Source organism: Agelaius phoeniceus, chromosome 5 (assembly GCF_051311805.1).
Source record: "Agelaius phoeniceus isolate bAgePho1 chromosome 5, bAgePho1.hap1, whole genome shotgun sequence".
Lineage (NCBI taxonomy): Eukaryota > Metazoa > Chordata > Aves > Passeriformes > Icteridae > Agelaius > Agelaius phoeniceus.
In genome coordinates this window covers 11,047,300-11,061,999 of record NC_135269.1, presented here as the reverse complement: position 1 = coordinate 11,061,999, position 14,700 = coordinate 11,047,300, and the positions used below count along the sequence as shown (strand labels likewise).

At 42.3% G+C, this 14,700-nt stretch overlaps 1 protein-coding gene across 2 annotated transcripts in view; it reads left to right on the top strand.

The window, feature by feature from the left end:
• The window catches only part of TMTC1 (transmembrane O-mannosyltransferase targeting cadherins 1), a 141,936-nt gene that overhangs the window by 72,036 nt on the left and 55,200 nt on the right, over positions 1-14,700 (top strand). For both annotated transcript variants that reach the window (XM_077178285.1, XM_054632236.2), the window contains exon 9: positions 6,551-6,672. In XM_077178285.1, the coding sequence (XP_077034400.1) occupies positions 6,551-6,672 (122 nt within the window). The remainder of the gene's footprint in view (positions 1-6,550; positions 6,673-14,700) is intronic.

Genomic DNA, 14,700 nt, shown 5'->3' with positions numbered 1-14,700 from the left:
CTGCATGTGACTGCTGGTTTGGATTAAGAAAGCAGCCACAAGAACTGTCAGAACACCTTGCGCGTCGGATTTTCTTTTGCTCGGTAGGTGTTTGGAAAGAGCAGGTTTGGAGCGTGGTGCTCGGAGTAAATACAGCCACAGCTTGAAGCAGTTCTGATTTGGCTCCCTGTGAATATGTTCAGCATCTCACCAAATGGGCTCTCACTGCCTGCAGCAGGGTGGTGTAGGTAATTATCACGGGGGCAGGGAGGTCTGCCATTTTCAGCATATTAAGGCTGAATTACTCCTTTTAATCTGCCATTTTCTTCTTCTGATTTGAGTTAGTATTTCAAGGCCCACTCAGAGCTGAAAGGTTTTGAAATGGCACAGTAGTAGGGGTGAGCAGGAGAGTGTAGGTGAAACGAGGAGTAAGAAATTTACAGCTGGGAGGGGTAATGAGTGTTCATTGTGGCTCCTTGGCCTCAGTTAAACGTTGGGGTGCCAAGCTGCTGTGTGGGTTTTGTTTTTTGTTAGGCTCCTCTTGTTCCATGTTACCTTCTCAAGAGCAAATTCACCATGAACCAAGTTGCTTTTCCAAAGATTGTGATTTTTAAGTACTGCAAATTTGTGCATTGAATTTTACCTGTTTCAGTTTTTTTTTGCTTTCCCCACCTAATCAAGCAGCCTGCAGTCAAAGAATGAAAAGCAACCACAAGGTGAAAAGGCTTGTTCTAATTCCTGGAGCAATTTGTTGATTTTCCTATTTCCTTTTGGAATGTTCCACTTCTCTTTCAAAGATTTGTGTGCTTCTTCATCCTGCTCAAATGGGCTTGTCAAGTGGAATTAGAGGTTGCAGAAATTAAGGATTGGGAAAATGAGCTTATATCTTAAGGGACTTCCAGAAGCTTGGGTGAGAAAGACCATAAACACACAGCTGAATGGATGGGTAGCTGACTTCTACAGGGAAAAAGAAAATAGTAGATATCAAAATTTTACTCTGAGATGCTAATATAAAATATGAAATATTATGGGATATATTTCTGTACCCTGTTATGGGAATGGGAAAGGACTGCCTTCTGCTTTAATTCCATAATTGAAAGTCAGATTTCAAGAAGTGCTGAGCACCCACAATTCTCATGCAGGTAAAGTTTTTAGGCATTTTCAGCATTTCTGAAATCTGTGCTGTTTTACCTGGTATAGACCAGGACTTCCTTCTGGAAACAGAGAGGGAATGATCTTGTTAGGGTGGTCTGAGATGTGTGCCAAGGATTTATTTCTCTTCAGATAATCCTGGGTGAGGAATCCAGTGCTCCTTTCTGGGGTTTTGGTTTTGGATTCTGACTGTATGTTTCAGTTTCTGGTGTATGTTTGCACCAGTTCCTGAAGAGGTGCTGCAGCTGGTGAACTGGAAAGTAGATTCTGTTGTTGCCAAATACTTTAAGCAGTGTCAGTGTGTCAGGTAGTTAATACACAGTCAGCAGTGATTATCAAAATAGCATTAGAAATCCATGGCTATTTCTATCAAAACTAGATGATCACCAAGAAAAATTTAGTTATTTTAGGAAATGAGTGAGTTACTAAGCCTGGCATTCAAGTAGCTGGTGCTACTGAAGATGCTGATTTTTAATTTTGTTTTTTTAAATGAGATGAGAAAATAAAACTCCTAATAAAGTGTAGTGATTACAGAATTTGTGGCTCTTTTTCTAGGAGCAAGCTGATTAAGACAGGTGTCTGAGGCAGTTTTGAAGCTGGTAAGTTACCTTTTGCTTACCAAGTGCTTGAGTTTTTCAGACCATCTGTTGACACCTGACTTTTGGCATCATTCACTTGGAAGCAGTGGCACAGGCAGCAGAGTGAAATAACCACAGCTCCACAGTGCCCTGCTGTTTGGTCACAGTAGATAAGGATATGTGTGTCCCATCCATGTTTCTGCTGGTGTCCTGAAGGAGAGCATGCTGGTGGTGCATGGAGCGTGGTACAGCTCTGCCATGGCCCATCTGTGTGTGCACCAGTCAGGTGAGACCTGGAAACACCCACAGCTCCTGTCAGCTTTACAACCACAGAGATTGCTTTTTTTTTCCTCCCTTTGAAGGAATCAATCCCTAGGGTTAATTCCTGATTAGCTCAATGCTTTCTTTTTATCACCTTATGCATGAATGGAGAGTGAATTTGACATGCTTCCACACCATCCCTTTTATGTTTAATGCTGTGTATGTGGGAAGTGCAAGAGTGGATGTTTGCAGATGCTGACCTCTTGCCAGGTGAGATGCTCACAGTGGTTTGATGCAGGCTGGTGAGGAGTCACATTGCTGAGCCACTTGTGGCTTCATGGGAGAGTGGCACAGCAGGAATAGATGAAGCAGAGTTGTGTGCATTCTGCACTTAGGGTTTGCACAAATGGATGTTAGGAATAAACTGAAGAAGTGTCATCCTCTGTCTGTGGTCTGCAGAGAGTCATGCAGCTTCTCTGAGTCTCTGTGTCTCTTTTGATGGATAATGCACTTACCTCCTAGGCCTGGAAGGGTTTGAAAATGTGTAATAGCAATCATTGCTTTTGTACAGCTGTGCACTACCAGCTTTCCTGGATACAGCTTTTCTGCACATGCAGTCAGGTGTTCCAAGCAGAACATCTCACTGTCTGCACTGGGCCATCCAGAGCTCACTGTCACAGGGATTGCTGCCTTTGGTAGGAAGGAGATCTTTACTCCATGGAGCTGTTGGATCTAGCTGGTGGAGAGGTGACACTTCTTTCATTCTCAAAAAAAAACAAAAAACAGTTAGAGGAAGGAATTAAACCCAATTGATTGCCTTTCCATCAAACAGGCAAGCACCTGTTTGAACACCTTCAGAAACATTCTGAGGTAGAACAGAATGGAATTTGCTTGGATTTGTTTGCCCAGCTGCTGTCTTCCCTGAGGTGCAGCTCAGTCCAGCCAGGAGAAATGCTGTCCTCACAGCTCTGCTTTCCAGTGCCTCAGCCCTTGGAGGTGCCAGGCAATGTGAACATCAGTCCTGTCAGCACAGTGCAGACTTCATGGATCTGGCACCTCAGACCATGCCTCCTCCAGGGGAAGAGTAAGGAATTCACTTATGCAAGCCCACAGTTATGGCAGTAATGCTGAAGTGACCTGTGCACCTCCTGCACTCACGCTTAGAGGGCTCTGCCTTGTAGGAGACTTGTGCTTTAGTGGTAGGCAGCAAATACTTATTTATGGCTCAGGAATATGTCTTACATGTAAAATGGAAAGACCTCTTCAGTTGTAAATTCTAGAGTTTCTTCCTTTCCCCCCACATTGCTAAGGAAGCAATTTTTGAGATTTATTGTTGTATTGATGATGTTTGACCTTGGAGTGATTCTTTGATATTCTGTTTGAGACAGTGGGACACTTTTTTTGCCTTGCCCTTGGGAGAAATAGTTTTCTCTAGTTCTTTGATAAGTCTGTGAAAAGAAAGTTAGAAACTTTTTAAAATCAGTTTTGGTTTGGTTTGTTGTTTTATTGGTGGGGTGTTTTTTTTGTTACAGTATAATGAAGGCCTAATTGTAATGAGTTAGATGTGGGTTTCAAAACTCCTCCCTCCCACCAAGCTATTTACTATAACAAATGCTATTTTGATTTGAAGTTGGTTTGTTTTTGACAAGAGAAATCATTCTGAAGTTAATTCAAACGTGTTGGTTGATTCCCCCCCCACCACCAGAGACTACAGTGACAGAAAGAACCAGCTTTGTATTTCCAAAAGAAAGCACTGCCTTTAAGAGGAAAGGAATTGTCTCTCTGAATGCAGTGATCTATAATTTCTAGCCCTAACTATTTTATTTTAAGGAGAAAGGAAGACAAACAGAATTGCCTATTACTCTTTAAAAGCTTTTACTCCTGCTCTGGGCACCTGGAAGATGCTGATTCTGACACTCTTACCTCGGCTATCTCAAGTGGGATCATATGACCAAAGTAGCTAAACCGAAGAAATGGTCCTAATATTTCTTTTATTTCTTTGCCAGGAAAATGTAAGAGGTTATGTATAGGTTGGATTTGTTTTATTTAGAAAAACACATGGAGGGGATTTCCCATGGCTTGTGTTGCATGGGAGGTGCTGCTGCCCTCTGCTCCTGCAGCCCCACCAGTGGCTCACAGGCACAACCACAGATAGCACAGAACCAGCTGAAGCCTGGCCTTTGAGCACGAGCTCTTCCCAAAAACCTCTGCTTTAATGGAATGCTTTAAAAAGAGCACTGCCAGGTGTTTTTTGTTTCAGAAATAAGGAGCACCATGGAGGTATCTGCTGCTCCATGAGGCTGGTTTGTGTGTGCTGGCTTCCAGTCCCTGAGTCTGCCCAAGGGACTGAGCTGGCAGCCTTCAATGGCATTAGCATGGAGTTGTGACTTGTTCTGGGGAGAAAAAGGGCGTGCAGAACCATTTGATCCTTCAGCTGAGCTAATTCCCACATTTTCCTCTTTGCTGTTTGATGTACGAGTTTTATTTGTCTTTCTCTAGCATTCAGTTTCCTTTGCTTATCTACAGTGCTGCAGCCTTGAATAACACCATGCCCTTCCTAGAGATGTCTAACTAGAGACTGTTTTCCCAATTATTGATTTAATGATCAACAACTGGAGAAATATTTGATAGCTGGTTTATTTGAAAGCAAACAAACCAGCTATTTGTATGTTGGGGGCTGAGAACGTTGTATTTGGCCCAACATACCTTGCTGTGCCTCCTGGTCCTCCAGTCTCAAACCCCTGGGGTAGAGTAGTAGCAGAAGTTGGGCACCATGATCAGGTCAGAGACACAAGGTGGGAAGGGGGAGCCACATGTCAGGAGAAAAATGGAGTATATTTCCAGATCTAGGTGGGGAGGGAAGTTGAAGTTGAGCTAGAACTGGTAATTTTGATTCAGAATTGAGAAGAAATTTTTAATACTTTTTTTTTTTTTTTTCCCCCAACTCAGTTTTCTGCTGTAATTACCAGGCACCTCTGCTCATCATCTTTATGGATTGATGTCTCCTTCAGCTCTGAGAATAACGTTCCTTGGATGCTGTTGTGACTGCATGTAGGCACTAGTAACTGTGAATCCAGGATACTGAAAAAGTGGATAATAGGAGTACTATAGATAACTGTGGTGCTATTTAAAACACATACTGATAAAGAAGTCTGGAGACGTGAATTCTACTCCTCTCTCTGCCTCATGATTCCTCTTTGAGCCAGGGGAAATCCGTGCACTTTTTTGTGATCCCGTGGTTCAGCTCCTCCAAAGCTACATCAGAGCCTCCTGACTTGTACCCTTGCTTTGGTTACCCACAGAAAAGACCTGTTGTCTTTGCCATAGAATAGGATGAATACATTTTAGAGGTAGGACTCCTGAATTTCTCTAGCCACTCTCTAGACCAGAGGTAACTACTGCTGCAGTCTGTGCAAAAGCAGGACAGTTTGTACTGCTTGGCCCCTCATCATTGACTGGACTCCATTTCTCTACTCTAAAATCTTGTTCAACATTTCTAAGTGTAGCTCCCTATGGTAAAGAGAAGTCAATTTGCTCTCCAAAATTAAGAAATTACCCACAATAATTAGAAAGTGCTGCAACCATTAAGTGATTCTGGTTGCATCTGTTTCTGGGCATGACAAAGCTTCTCTGGGTGTCTGCAGACAGTGAGAAGCAGCATCTGAGCCAGGAGAGCACAGATGTCTGCCTGGGTGACTGAACAGGCCTGAAGCTACACTTCTATCCTGGTGTCATTCTTTGAGAGGCAAGAGCTGATTTACCCCCTTGGGGTGGAGCTAAACCTGACACTCAGCTTGCCCAGGAGGCTTGGGTCTCTCCATGGCAGGAGCAGTGGCCACTGCATCCCTGGGCTGGCCCCATGGATCACACTTGGTTTGAATTGCATCTGGTAATTCCATTCCTCCTTAAAGAGTCAGCTAACATTAAAGTGAGTACAAGTGGAGGGCATTAACTGAGCTCAAGTGAAAAACATTAATTTTAGCATACAGCATGTCTCAAATTTCTGACTCTGTATGACTGTGGAGACCTTGTGTGCGAAAGTATCATTTCAAGTGTAGATATTTTCCTTGAAAGAGATAAAATGACTGCATTAATGTGTCACTTAAGGCTAGTTTTCTTTACACAAAATGTGACTGATTGAACAGCTTTTTCTCTGGTATAAACATTTAGGATTGAACACAGCAGTCTGTGTGTATGGGATATGCATTTGTGTATTTACACAGAGTCACACTGTCGTAGACATGCTAATGTATACATTCACACTACTCTGTACTTACATATTACTAATAGGAGTTGTATCTTAGGTGATAGCTGTGCCATGCATATAGTAGAGCTGACCTTGGGAAAGATACCAAGGGTAATAATAGACACAGTGGGTAGTGTTTGTGCATTTTCTGGGCATATTAGATGCACCAGGAGTGCACAAATATCCAAGACTAGTGTCTTGTAAAAATTTCTCTTAAATGCAAAAACATGCCAAATGTTAATCAAAGTTGCTTTTTTAATGACCCTCAAAAAAGTTAGAGGTGAATCAAGTTGGATTTTTTTAGTTGATATTGTTTAATTTTGTATTATTGCAGAAACTGGAACACAAAGAAGTTTTGGTTGGCTTGTTGTTCCTGGTTTTCCCATTCATCCCAGCCAGCAACCTCTTCTTCAGGGTGGGATTTGTGGTGGCAGAGCGAGTCCTTTACATGCCGAGGTAACTATTGCAATTGAATTTTTTTTGCTAATGAGACCACCATCTCATTTTCTGAAAGCAGGCATGATTGCTTCTTCCCTTTTAAGTACTTCAAACATTATATTGCGAGCCAGTGTGTTCTCTGCCTGGGAGTTTTGGTGTTAAAGCATGAGAGATTTTATAGTCAGCTGAGAGCAGATTGCTTGGCAGGAGCAAAGCTACTCAAAATCCTTGCTTTTCTTTTTAAACACAGGGTTTTTTTAGTGTGTGTGCTTGACACAGCTTAATACAGAGATGAGGTGTTGTTTCTTGAGGGTTGTCCTCCAAGACTCTTTTTCTTGGTAGCATTATCAAATTAAATTCTTTAATGATTTTATCTTAAAGACAGCAGCTGGAAAGTTAGCCTGTCATGCTTTTATTGGGTTCTTGTTCAGCTTTCCCACTCCATTAGGTGGTCAGTAAACACAAGGGAGACTTCTGCTGTCTTAAAAGGATCCTGGATTCATTGTGGGGTATGTACATGGGCTCCTGCCTGTGAGCTACTGATTGCATGCACATCTGAGAGTGGAGATTTGCACTTGCTGAACAGGAGGAGGAAAATCCAGCCACTTCTCCATCCCTCAGCCAGTGCTCTGAATTTCCCCTCAGCTTCCAGCCTCTAACAATTCTCACTTCAGCTGTCTGGGTTCTCCCAATTGTGTTTATGCAGGGACAGCTTTGAGGTGTCACTTGTGACATCTCCACAGTGCCCACACCAGAGGCTGCAGTGGCACTCAGAGGCCATTCATCCAAGATGCACCAGACCATTGCCCATTTGACAGAAACACAGGCTGGCTGAGGCTGGAAGGGACCTTGGGAGGTCATCTGGTCCCAGTCCCCTGGGCAAGCAGAGCCAGTTGTCTGGGACCAGGTGCAAACAGCTTTGAGTCCAAAGAGGGAGATCCCACAGCAGCTCTGGAAAACTTGTGCCAGTGTAGTTTGTTCCATAAGTAAATGCTGTGTCTTGGATGCTGCAAGTTAGAAATCCCAATTCTACCCTTGGTGCAGGGGGCCAGCCTCTGTTATATCACATGGGAACTGCCACTGCAGAGCTGATGACAAAACAGAAGTCCTCAGTTTCACCCTGGGTTACTTTGTGACAACTGAAACAGAAGTTTTATTCCACAAAACATTTAAATTCTATTCCTCAGGAATTGTGCATCCAAACATCCTAAGAAAAATGCTTACAGACAGTCTTTTGAAAAGCTGTACATTTTTTGATTGCCATTGGTGTAAGCACTGTCACAAAAAAGCTGCTCATTGGTGTAAGCCTCAGGCTGTGGAGGAGCTATTGCACGTGTTACAAGGCTCTTATACAGTTAGGCTGTATCCCTGTGCCTCTGTACACAGACATGCTTTTTAGGTTGAATTCTGCTGACTTTGTTCACATCACTAGCCCTGCCTTTGTTAGCTGAGGGTACACCTGAAAGTATAGTGAGTGAAAGTTGTCTCTCAGAGTTATTTTGCAAATGATACCCTCAGCTAATGGATCCTGCATCATTTCAAATTAACTTGGAAATCAGATTGCTTTAAATTCATGTAACAGAAAATGAGGAAACACATGAAAGAGCAAAGCTATTAAGGAAACAGTCAGCTGAACACAGGGCTGTGTTGAGTGGTTGCATTTCTGAATCTCAAAAGAACAACTGCGGAAAATACTTCAGCTGTCAGCAGTTCCTCGTCCTCCTCCAGATGAGACTGCTGATATAATGAGAGGAGGGGCAATGAAGAAGAAAAAAGGGTATGTTTGCACAGAGAAAATTAATCAGCGTTACCATGTGTGCATATAGTTTGTATAATGCTTTTCATCTCCCTGAGGGCTTTGCAAATCTATGACCTACAAAGTAGGTGATTGATAGTTGCTACTTTTTCTTTTTTTTTTTTTTTTTTTTCAATTAGAAAGACTGAAAGACTGAGGTAGAAGAATTAAATCTGGAGTAAGTCTGTGTCAGAGGCCCTGGATCTCATATTTGGCTCAGATCGCTCCTGTCCTGCTTTGCAACATTTGGTTTTTGCTCTCAGCCCAGGCTGGCAGGTAGCTGGCATGAAAAGGGAAGGCAGACCCTGGCAGTGCATGGCAAAAGTGGGAACTTCCTTGCCAAATGATCTGGAGAGAGCTGAGCATCTCTGGCATCCTCCAGGTCCAAAATTGCAGGGATGATGAGGGGAACTTCTGCTAACATTCATGACTATGGCAACACAAAAACAATGTGATTCTGTTTTGTTTTGCTTTTTCTCTCAGGAGGATGGCAATTTAGTAAGGATGGCTAAGGAAGTGCTCATGTTCTTTATTTAGAACAGCCTGTAGCAGTTTTCTCAAGTTACATCTTGAAAAGGGGTTTTCCTATCCTTTGCCCTTCAGTCTCTAAAACACAGCAACTCAGAGGTTGCCATGCAGTTTTATTTAGATAAAAGTCCTCAAAGAGATTCAGGGGGTTTGGTGATCTATGTTTTTGGGCTTATGCTGGAAGGCACTTTCCTCTCTCTGTTTCAAGCCATAGCCTTTTATTGATACTTATGGATGTGGCACCTGCATTTTTACGGATGGGACGGTGGCGTATGTGTGTCACAGCCTGCAGTCCTAATTCAGCAGTGCTCAGTAGGTACCTGGGGAAAATGTCAAGCATTTTCTTTTCAATAAAAGTTAAGTAAGGACCCAAGGATTTATGTAAAAGATATTATAAATAGAAAGAAGAAAGAAATAAGCCTTTTGCTCAATGTCTAATTATATGGCTGGGCCTTGCCTTCTGGGGATTGATGGGTATTTGGAACAATTCCTCTTCTGTCTGCAGCCCTGCCTCAGGGGAGAAGCACACAAACTATGTCAGAATGGTTGGATGTTTTCTTTAATTGTGTTCAGCTAAACAGAAATACTTGGAGAAGATATTTCTTGTATTTATTTTTCATTTGAAGGTTACAAGTGTACTCGTTTAAATTAGGAATTACTCATTTAAATTAGGAATTTTTAATAATAGTATTACTTTAGGTGAAAAACTCAATTGGAAAACAATTTATTGTCTTTTAATTTGGCTTTTTTGTTTGTTTGTTTGTTTTTTCTTGTGGAAGATGGGAAAACTTGTTTTCAGGAGGTCAGAAGGTGTGAAATACCTAGGGAGTGATGAACAAGATACAGCTCTCTAGACCAGTTTTACAGAGTGGCATCACTTAAAAAGCTGAGTCAGTGAAAGACTTAAATTACATTTTTTTTCCTTCTTCAAAATGTCAATGCAAATGCTGCTCAGAACCCCACAGACAGTATAATTGTATGGAACTGCAGAATGACTGAGGGCAGGCAGTTGTTCTGAGTCCTGAGCAATTTGTAGTCAGGCAGGAGCAGCAGCTCTTCCCCTGTGTATAGTGTGCAGAAACAGGAGCAGCAATGCAAACTCTTGGCCTATCTGGGAGCTGCCTGCTCTACTGACATTCCCACAGAGCTGGGCTTGCTCTTACCTCATGGGATCAGACCTCTCCTACCAGAGCAATTTCTGTGTTTGCCTCGTCTTTCACTGCTACCCTGATAGCTGTGGCTTCTGGCTGAGCTGTTGTGTCATAGCTGGACAACTTGAGCTGTTTTCAGAGCCTCATATGAACCAACAAATCACCCAAAACATCCCTGCATGGGTTATTTCCAATTTGCTGAAAGCAATAGGCAATCCAGTGATACCTGCCCCATTTTGATGGCCGCTTGTTCGCGGTGGATATTGCAGTGAGTGGGTTGCAGGGTGCACAGTTACTCTTTCCCAGCACAGGCAATTACAGGTTGCTGTCAGGTTTTTTTGCCAGCTCCTCACTATATCAAGAGTTGATGTTGCAACCCTAATTGACAATACTGGGAGATGAGATCACTGCTGTATACAGGATGGCATTTGCTTCACCATCTATCTTAAAAATCTGCAAGAAAGCCATCATCCAGGAAAAAACACACTTGTATTTTTCAAGAAATTAACACATCATGGTAAAGTTTTCCTCATGCTGTAGCAACGCAGAGACCATATAAATTTTTGCCTCTGCATAGAGCATGTTTTTAGTCCTTTGTGCAAATGCATTTTTTCCAGCTGGTGTAATCCCAAACATTAGTAACTTATGTAATTGGAGGGGAGGAAAAAAAAGGTAACCTGGTACATGGTGGAATCATCTGTAACTTTTATGAACCTGATAATTTCTGAGCAGAAGTGCCCAGTGCTTACAAGGTAGCCATTTGGGGATGGGACTTACTGGTGCTTCTCTCCTGGGAGCATGTCATGTACTCCACATTAGTTTCATTTTCCTAAAGACCAGTTGTGCAATGGGGTTTCAGTTTCCTGTGCCACTCCTTTCTTTATTGTCATTTGAAGCTACAAGTTCACCAGGAGCTGAATTTCTGTTTGCCTTTCCAAATTCTTTCAGTATTAGATCAGATCCTGTGAGGGATCATCTGATTTACAGAAGAAGCTTCTCTTTTTATTTGGAGTCAAACACTGACCCAGCGAAGTCAGCAGTGAAAGTCCCATTGGCTCCGTTGAGCCAGTTTATCTTCTCCCTGATCTCAATTCAATGACACAATTAAGCATTTTGCCAGTTTTCACGTTAAGTCCACAAGTCATTTGGGATTTGTATATGGAATCCATATTACACCTGTTCCATTTACTGGAAACAGACATGATTTCACTGCCTGCTCTGTTGCTGCCGTGCTTGCGGGGGTCACGGGGCAGCCAAAGTTCAAAAGAAGTGAAGTGGATTATATTCCCTGTAATTCAGGTGCAGACCTGAGGGCACTGGGAGTGAAATGGGATGCCATTATGTGATGACAGTAGGCCAGAGTGCAGCCCCAGCTGAGTTTCCAGTGAGGGATGCCTCTGTCCCCCTGCAGGGTACCAATTTGAGCATCACTCTGCAAAAATGGCTCGTGGCTGGAGGCGGGATGCTTGGGACTTCAGCTGGGGCAAGTGACCCAGTGCTGCTTCCCCATCTGTGAAACGGGGATGATAACTCCACTCTGCCCTTGAAAAGGGGGCAGAGAGAGTTCTCATTAATAAATGAGAAATAACTCCTTTCTAAAGGCTAAATGCCGTGAGCAGCTCCCTTGCAGATGCTTGTCCAAAGTCCAGCTCCTGCCTTTGGAAGTTTGCCCCATCCCTATTAAACATTTCAAGGAGAAATCAAAGCAACCAACCTCTGTTAATGCAGGCAGGCAAGAAATGCTGAGATGCCAGTGCCATATATTTTGGCAAAAGGCAGTAAAGATGTAGGAATAAAAACTGAAATGATTCTGCAAAGCTGAAAAAGATGAGCTCATGGCATGTTTGGTCTAGGCTGCTGCATTGAGTTATTTTAACTAAATTTAAAACGTGCTTTTGAGAAATGTGTTGTGTTTTGGGCTTGTACAGGAAAAAGCTTTATTTTTGTGGAGTTATGAGCACTAATGGCTATAGTGGAAAGATTTCTGGTTTTGTTGTGATAGATTAACCTAAAGGAAAACCTTCAAATGCATTTATTCTGCTCTTGAAAATAATAGAGATAGGTAAAGATACTGGTTTTAAAAATAAAGATATTGGTTTTAAAAATGTCATCTTGTGGAAGTAGTCTACTTGGCCATGATTAAAAGTGGAATTCTGATTTACAAGGTAATACTTTGGCCTTAAGATGATGCCTTGTGAAATTTAATAGATAATATTCTTATATTTTTGGAGTTTTTGGAGACTTGTGATGGAACCATATGGGAAATTATTTCCTATTATGGAATTCCAGAAGTTATGACAATATTTAAATTAAAACTAGCATACAGACCCATCTCCACTGAAATATACAAGATGTAGGGAAATTTCTGTGGAATCCTCATGGAATTATATTGGATTTTTCATTTATAAAATATTTTCTTTCCATAATTCATATAGAATGAGAAACCTGAAAGGTTTCTGTATTACCTGTAAATATTTCAGGTAGAAATCTGTTGGATGTGAAACCTTGGGCTCAAACACTCTAATGGAGGGGGTTGTTTATCACGTGACTTTTTGGAAGGAAGGGAAAATGCATCCAAATGTTGAATAGCTATTCAAGGGTTAGTGAAATCATTAATTTCTAGTCCATATTTTCTCTCTAATAAGGAAAAGTTCCTGCATTTTCTCTAATTACATCACGTTCTGCCTAGAAGATCACATTGCTAGTAAAGGTAAATCATTTTGATTACTTGGCTGATCATGTCTAAGTACCTTTAGTACAGGCCTACATAGATTTTAATTTAGAGTCAGTGACAAAGTCTTAGCACTAACTCATAAGGTACCTATCCAAGTTAGATATATTCTTCCAGTGTTTATAGTTTGCTATGCCTTTGTATTATGACCTGCAGACTTTATTCCAGGAAAAGCCTGCTTAATTCCAGTGAAAATTTGGTATTTTATTCAGCAGGATCACTATAAGTTAAGTATGTTGCTGGTTCTTGGTTGTCACACTGATACTTCCAAGCTGTAGAGATTTTTTTTTTTGCAGTGGGATTTTTTTGGTATGTTAACTGTTATATCTTGATGGTCTTCCTGAAGTCTTTCAAAACTTCTAGTGACCAAGAAAATGTATATCAATTCCATGGCAGCCTTACTGAGAGAGAGGCAGTTTGAACAATGCTTTTCCCATTGTTCCCAAAACTCAGTGCCAGTGAATGCTGCTGGCTTACTCTGTGGCACAGAGACACACCCCACATCCTCCTTGTCTTTGGACATTTAGTCCAAATCATGACTGTTAAAGAGATTTTTCCCTTCTAGTACCGTCTGGTTGAGCAAGTTTCGGTACTTTGATACTCACATCATCCTGTGAAAAAGACCTTGTTGTAGTTAACCCAAGGTGTGCTGACTGTAGTGAAACTTTAGACAAAAATATTAGAAACGAAGGACTTCTCCAACCCAAGATGAAGCTACAGTCAAAAGGAGATGGACACCAAAAAGGATGGTTGGGGAGGGCAGCCCAGAATGCCCCTTTGGAAGGGGACACCCATCTGAGAGTTGGGACATCAAGGTTTATCTGCCACATCCCCAGCACCTTTTTGGGATAAATAGTGCTGATCTAAACCCTGCTGGAGCACTCAGTGGTGGCAGTTTTATCTAGACCTGACCTAGGCCATGCTTGCACTTTTGTTACATTTTCTAGCCTGTAACTTGCTCGGTTTAGGCTGTCCTTGTACCAGCTGTGAAGCCAAGTCTCAATCCAGCAGCAAACTTGGCAGTGCAAGGTAAACTTCTCTGAATTTTTGGAAAACCTGGGCCAATGGAGTGTGGTTATTCCAGATCAGCACATGGGCTCTGATGGCTGGGGAATTTTGGGGACTCAAAACCCTACATGTGCACCCACCTGCATCCCCAGGTCTGAGACTGACCTGGCACAGTGCTTTGAATCCAGGTGATCCAGTTTGCAGGAAGTGCCAGAGCTTCTGAGTTTCTGGATCTTTTGGGTGATCCAGAAAATGTTTGGGGGTTTTTTTTAGGTTTTTTTTTTTTGATCTTGAAGGTCTTTTCCAACCTTAATGTTTCTATGATATAATGACTCAAGTGCGACCCAGCATGCACGTACAAGTACACTCTATTTCCAGATGGAAACATTCTTTTTCAAAGGTCAGAATTCATTCTGGCCCAAACAGCTCCAACCTTGAAAAACTTGACATTTTTCATAAAGCAGCATCTTTGCTACTCTGCCAGCACAGCTCATCACTGGAGCTGTGTGCCTGACAGTGCTTTTTGGGGCAGAAAGAGCCACCGTGGCTATGCTGATTTTTGCCAGCACTCCGTTCCACATGTGGCTGCTGCAGTGAGGCAGGAGCAGCCCCCGGGGCATGCCAAGCGTGCTTTTTGCAATCAATTACTCTCCATTAGAGAAGTGTGAGCAGAGCCGATGAGTTTTGCAGGGATGAACTGTCTTTTCCCCTGCAGCAACAGCCCTGCCTGCAAGCTGCATTTCAGCTGCCTTTGCCTCTTCCTCTCAGTTCCTTTCCTCTGCTCAGGCTGCAGAGCTGGAGTAGCTGGGACTAGGAGCATGTAAAGTGTGTTG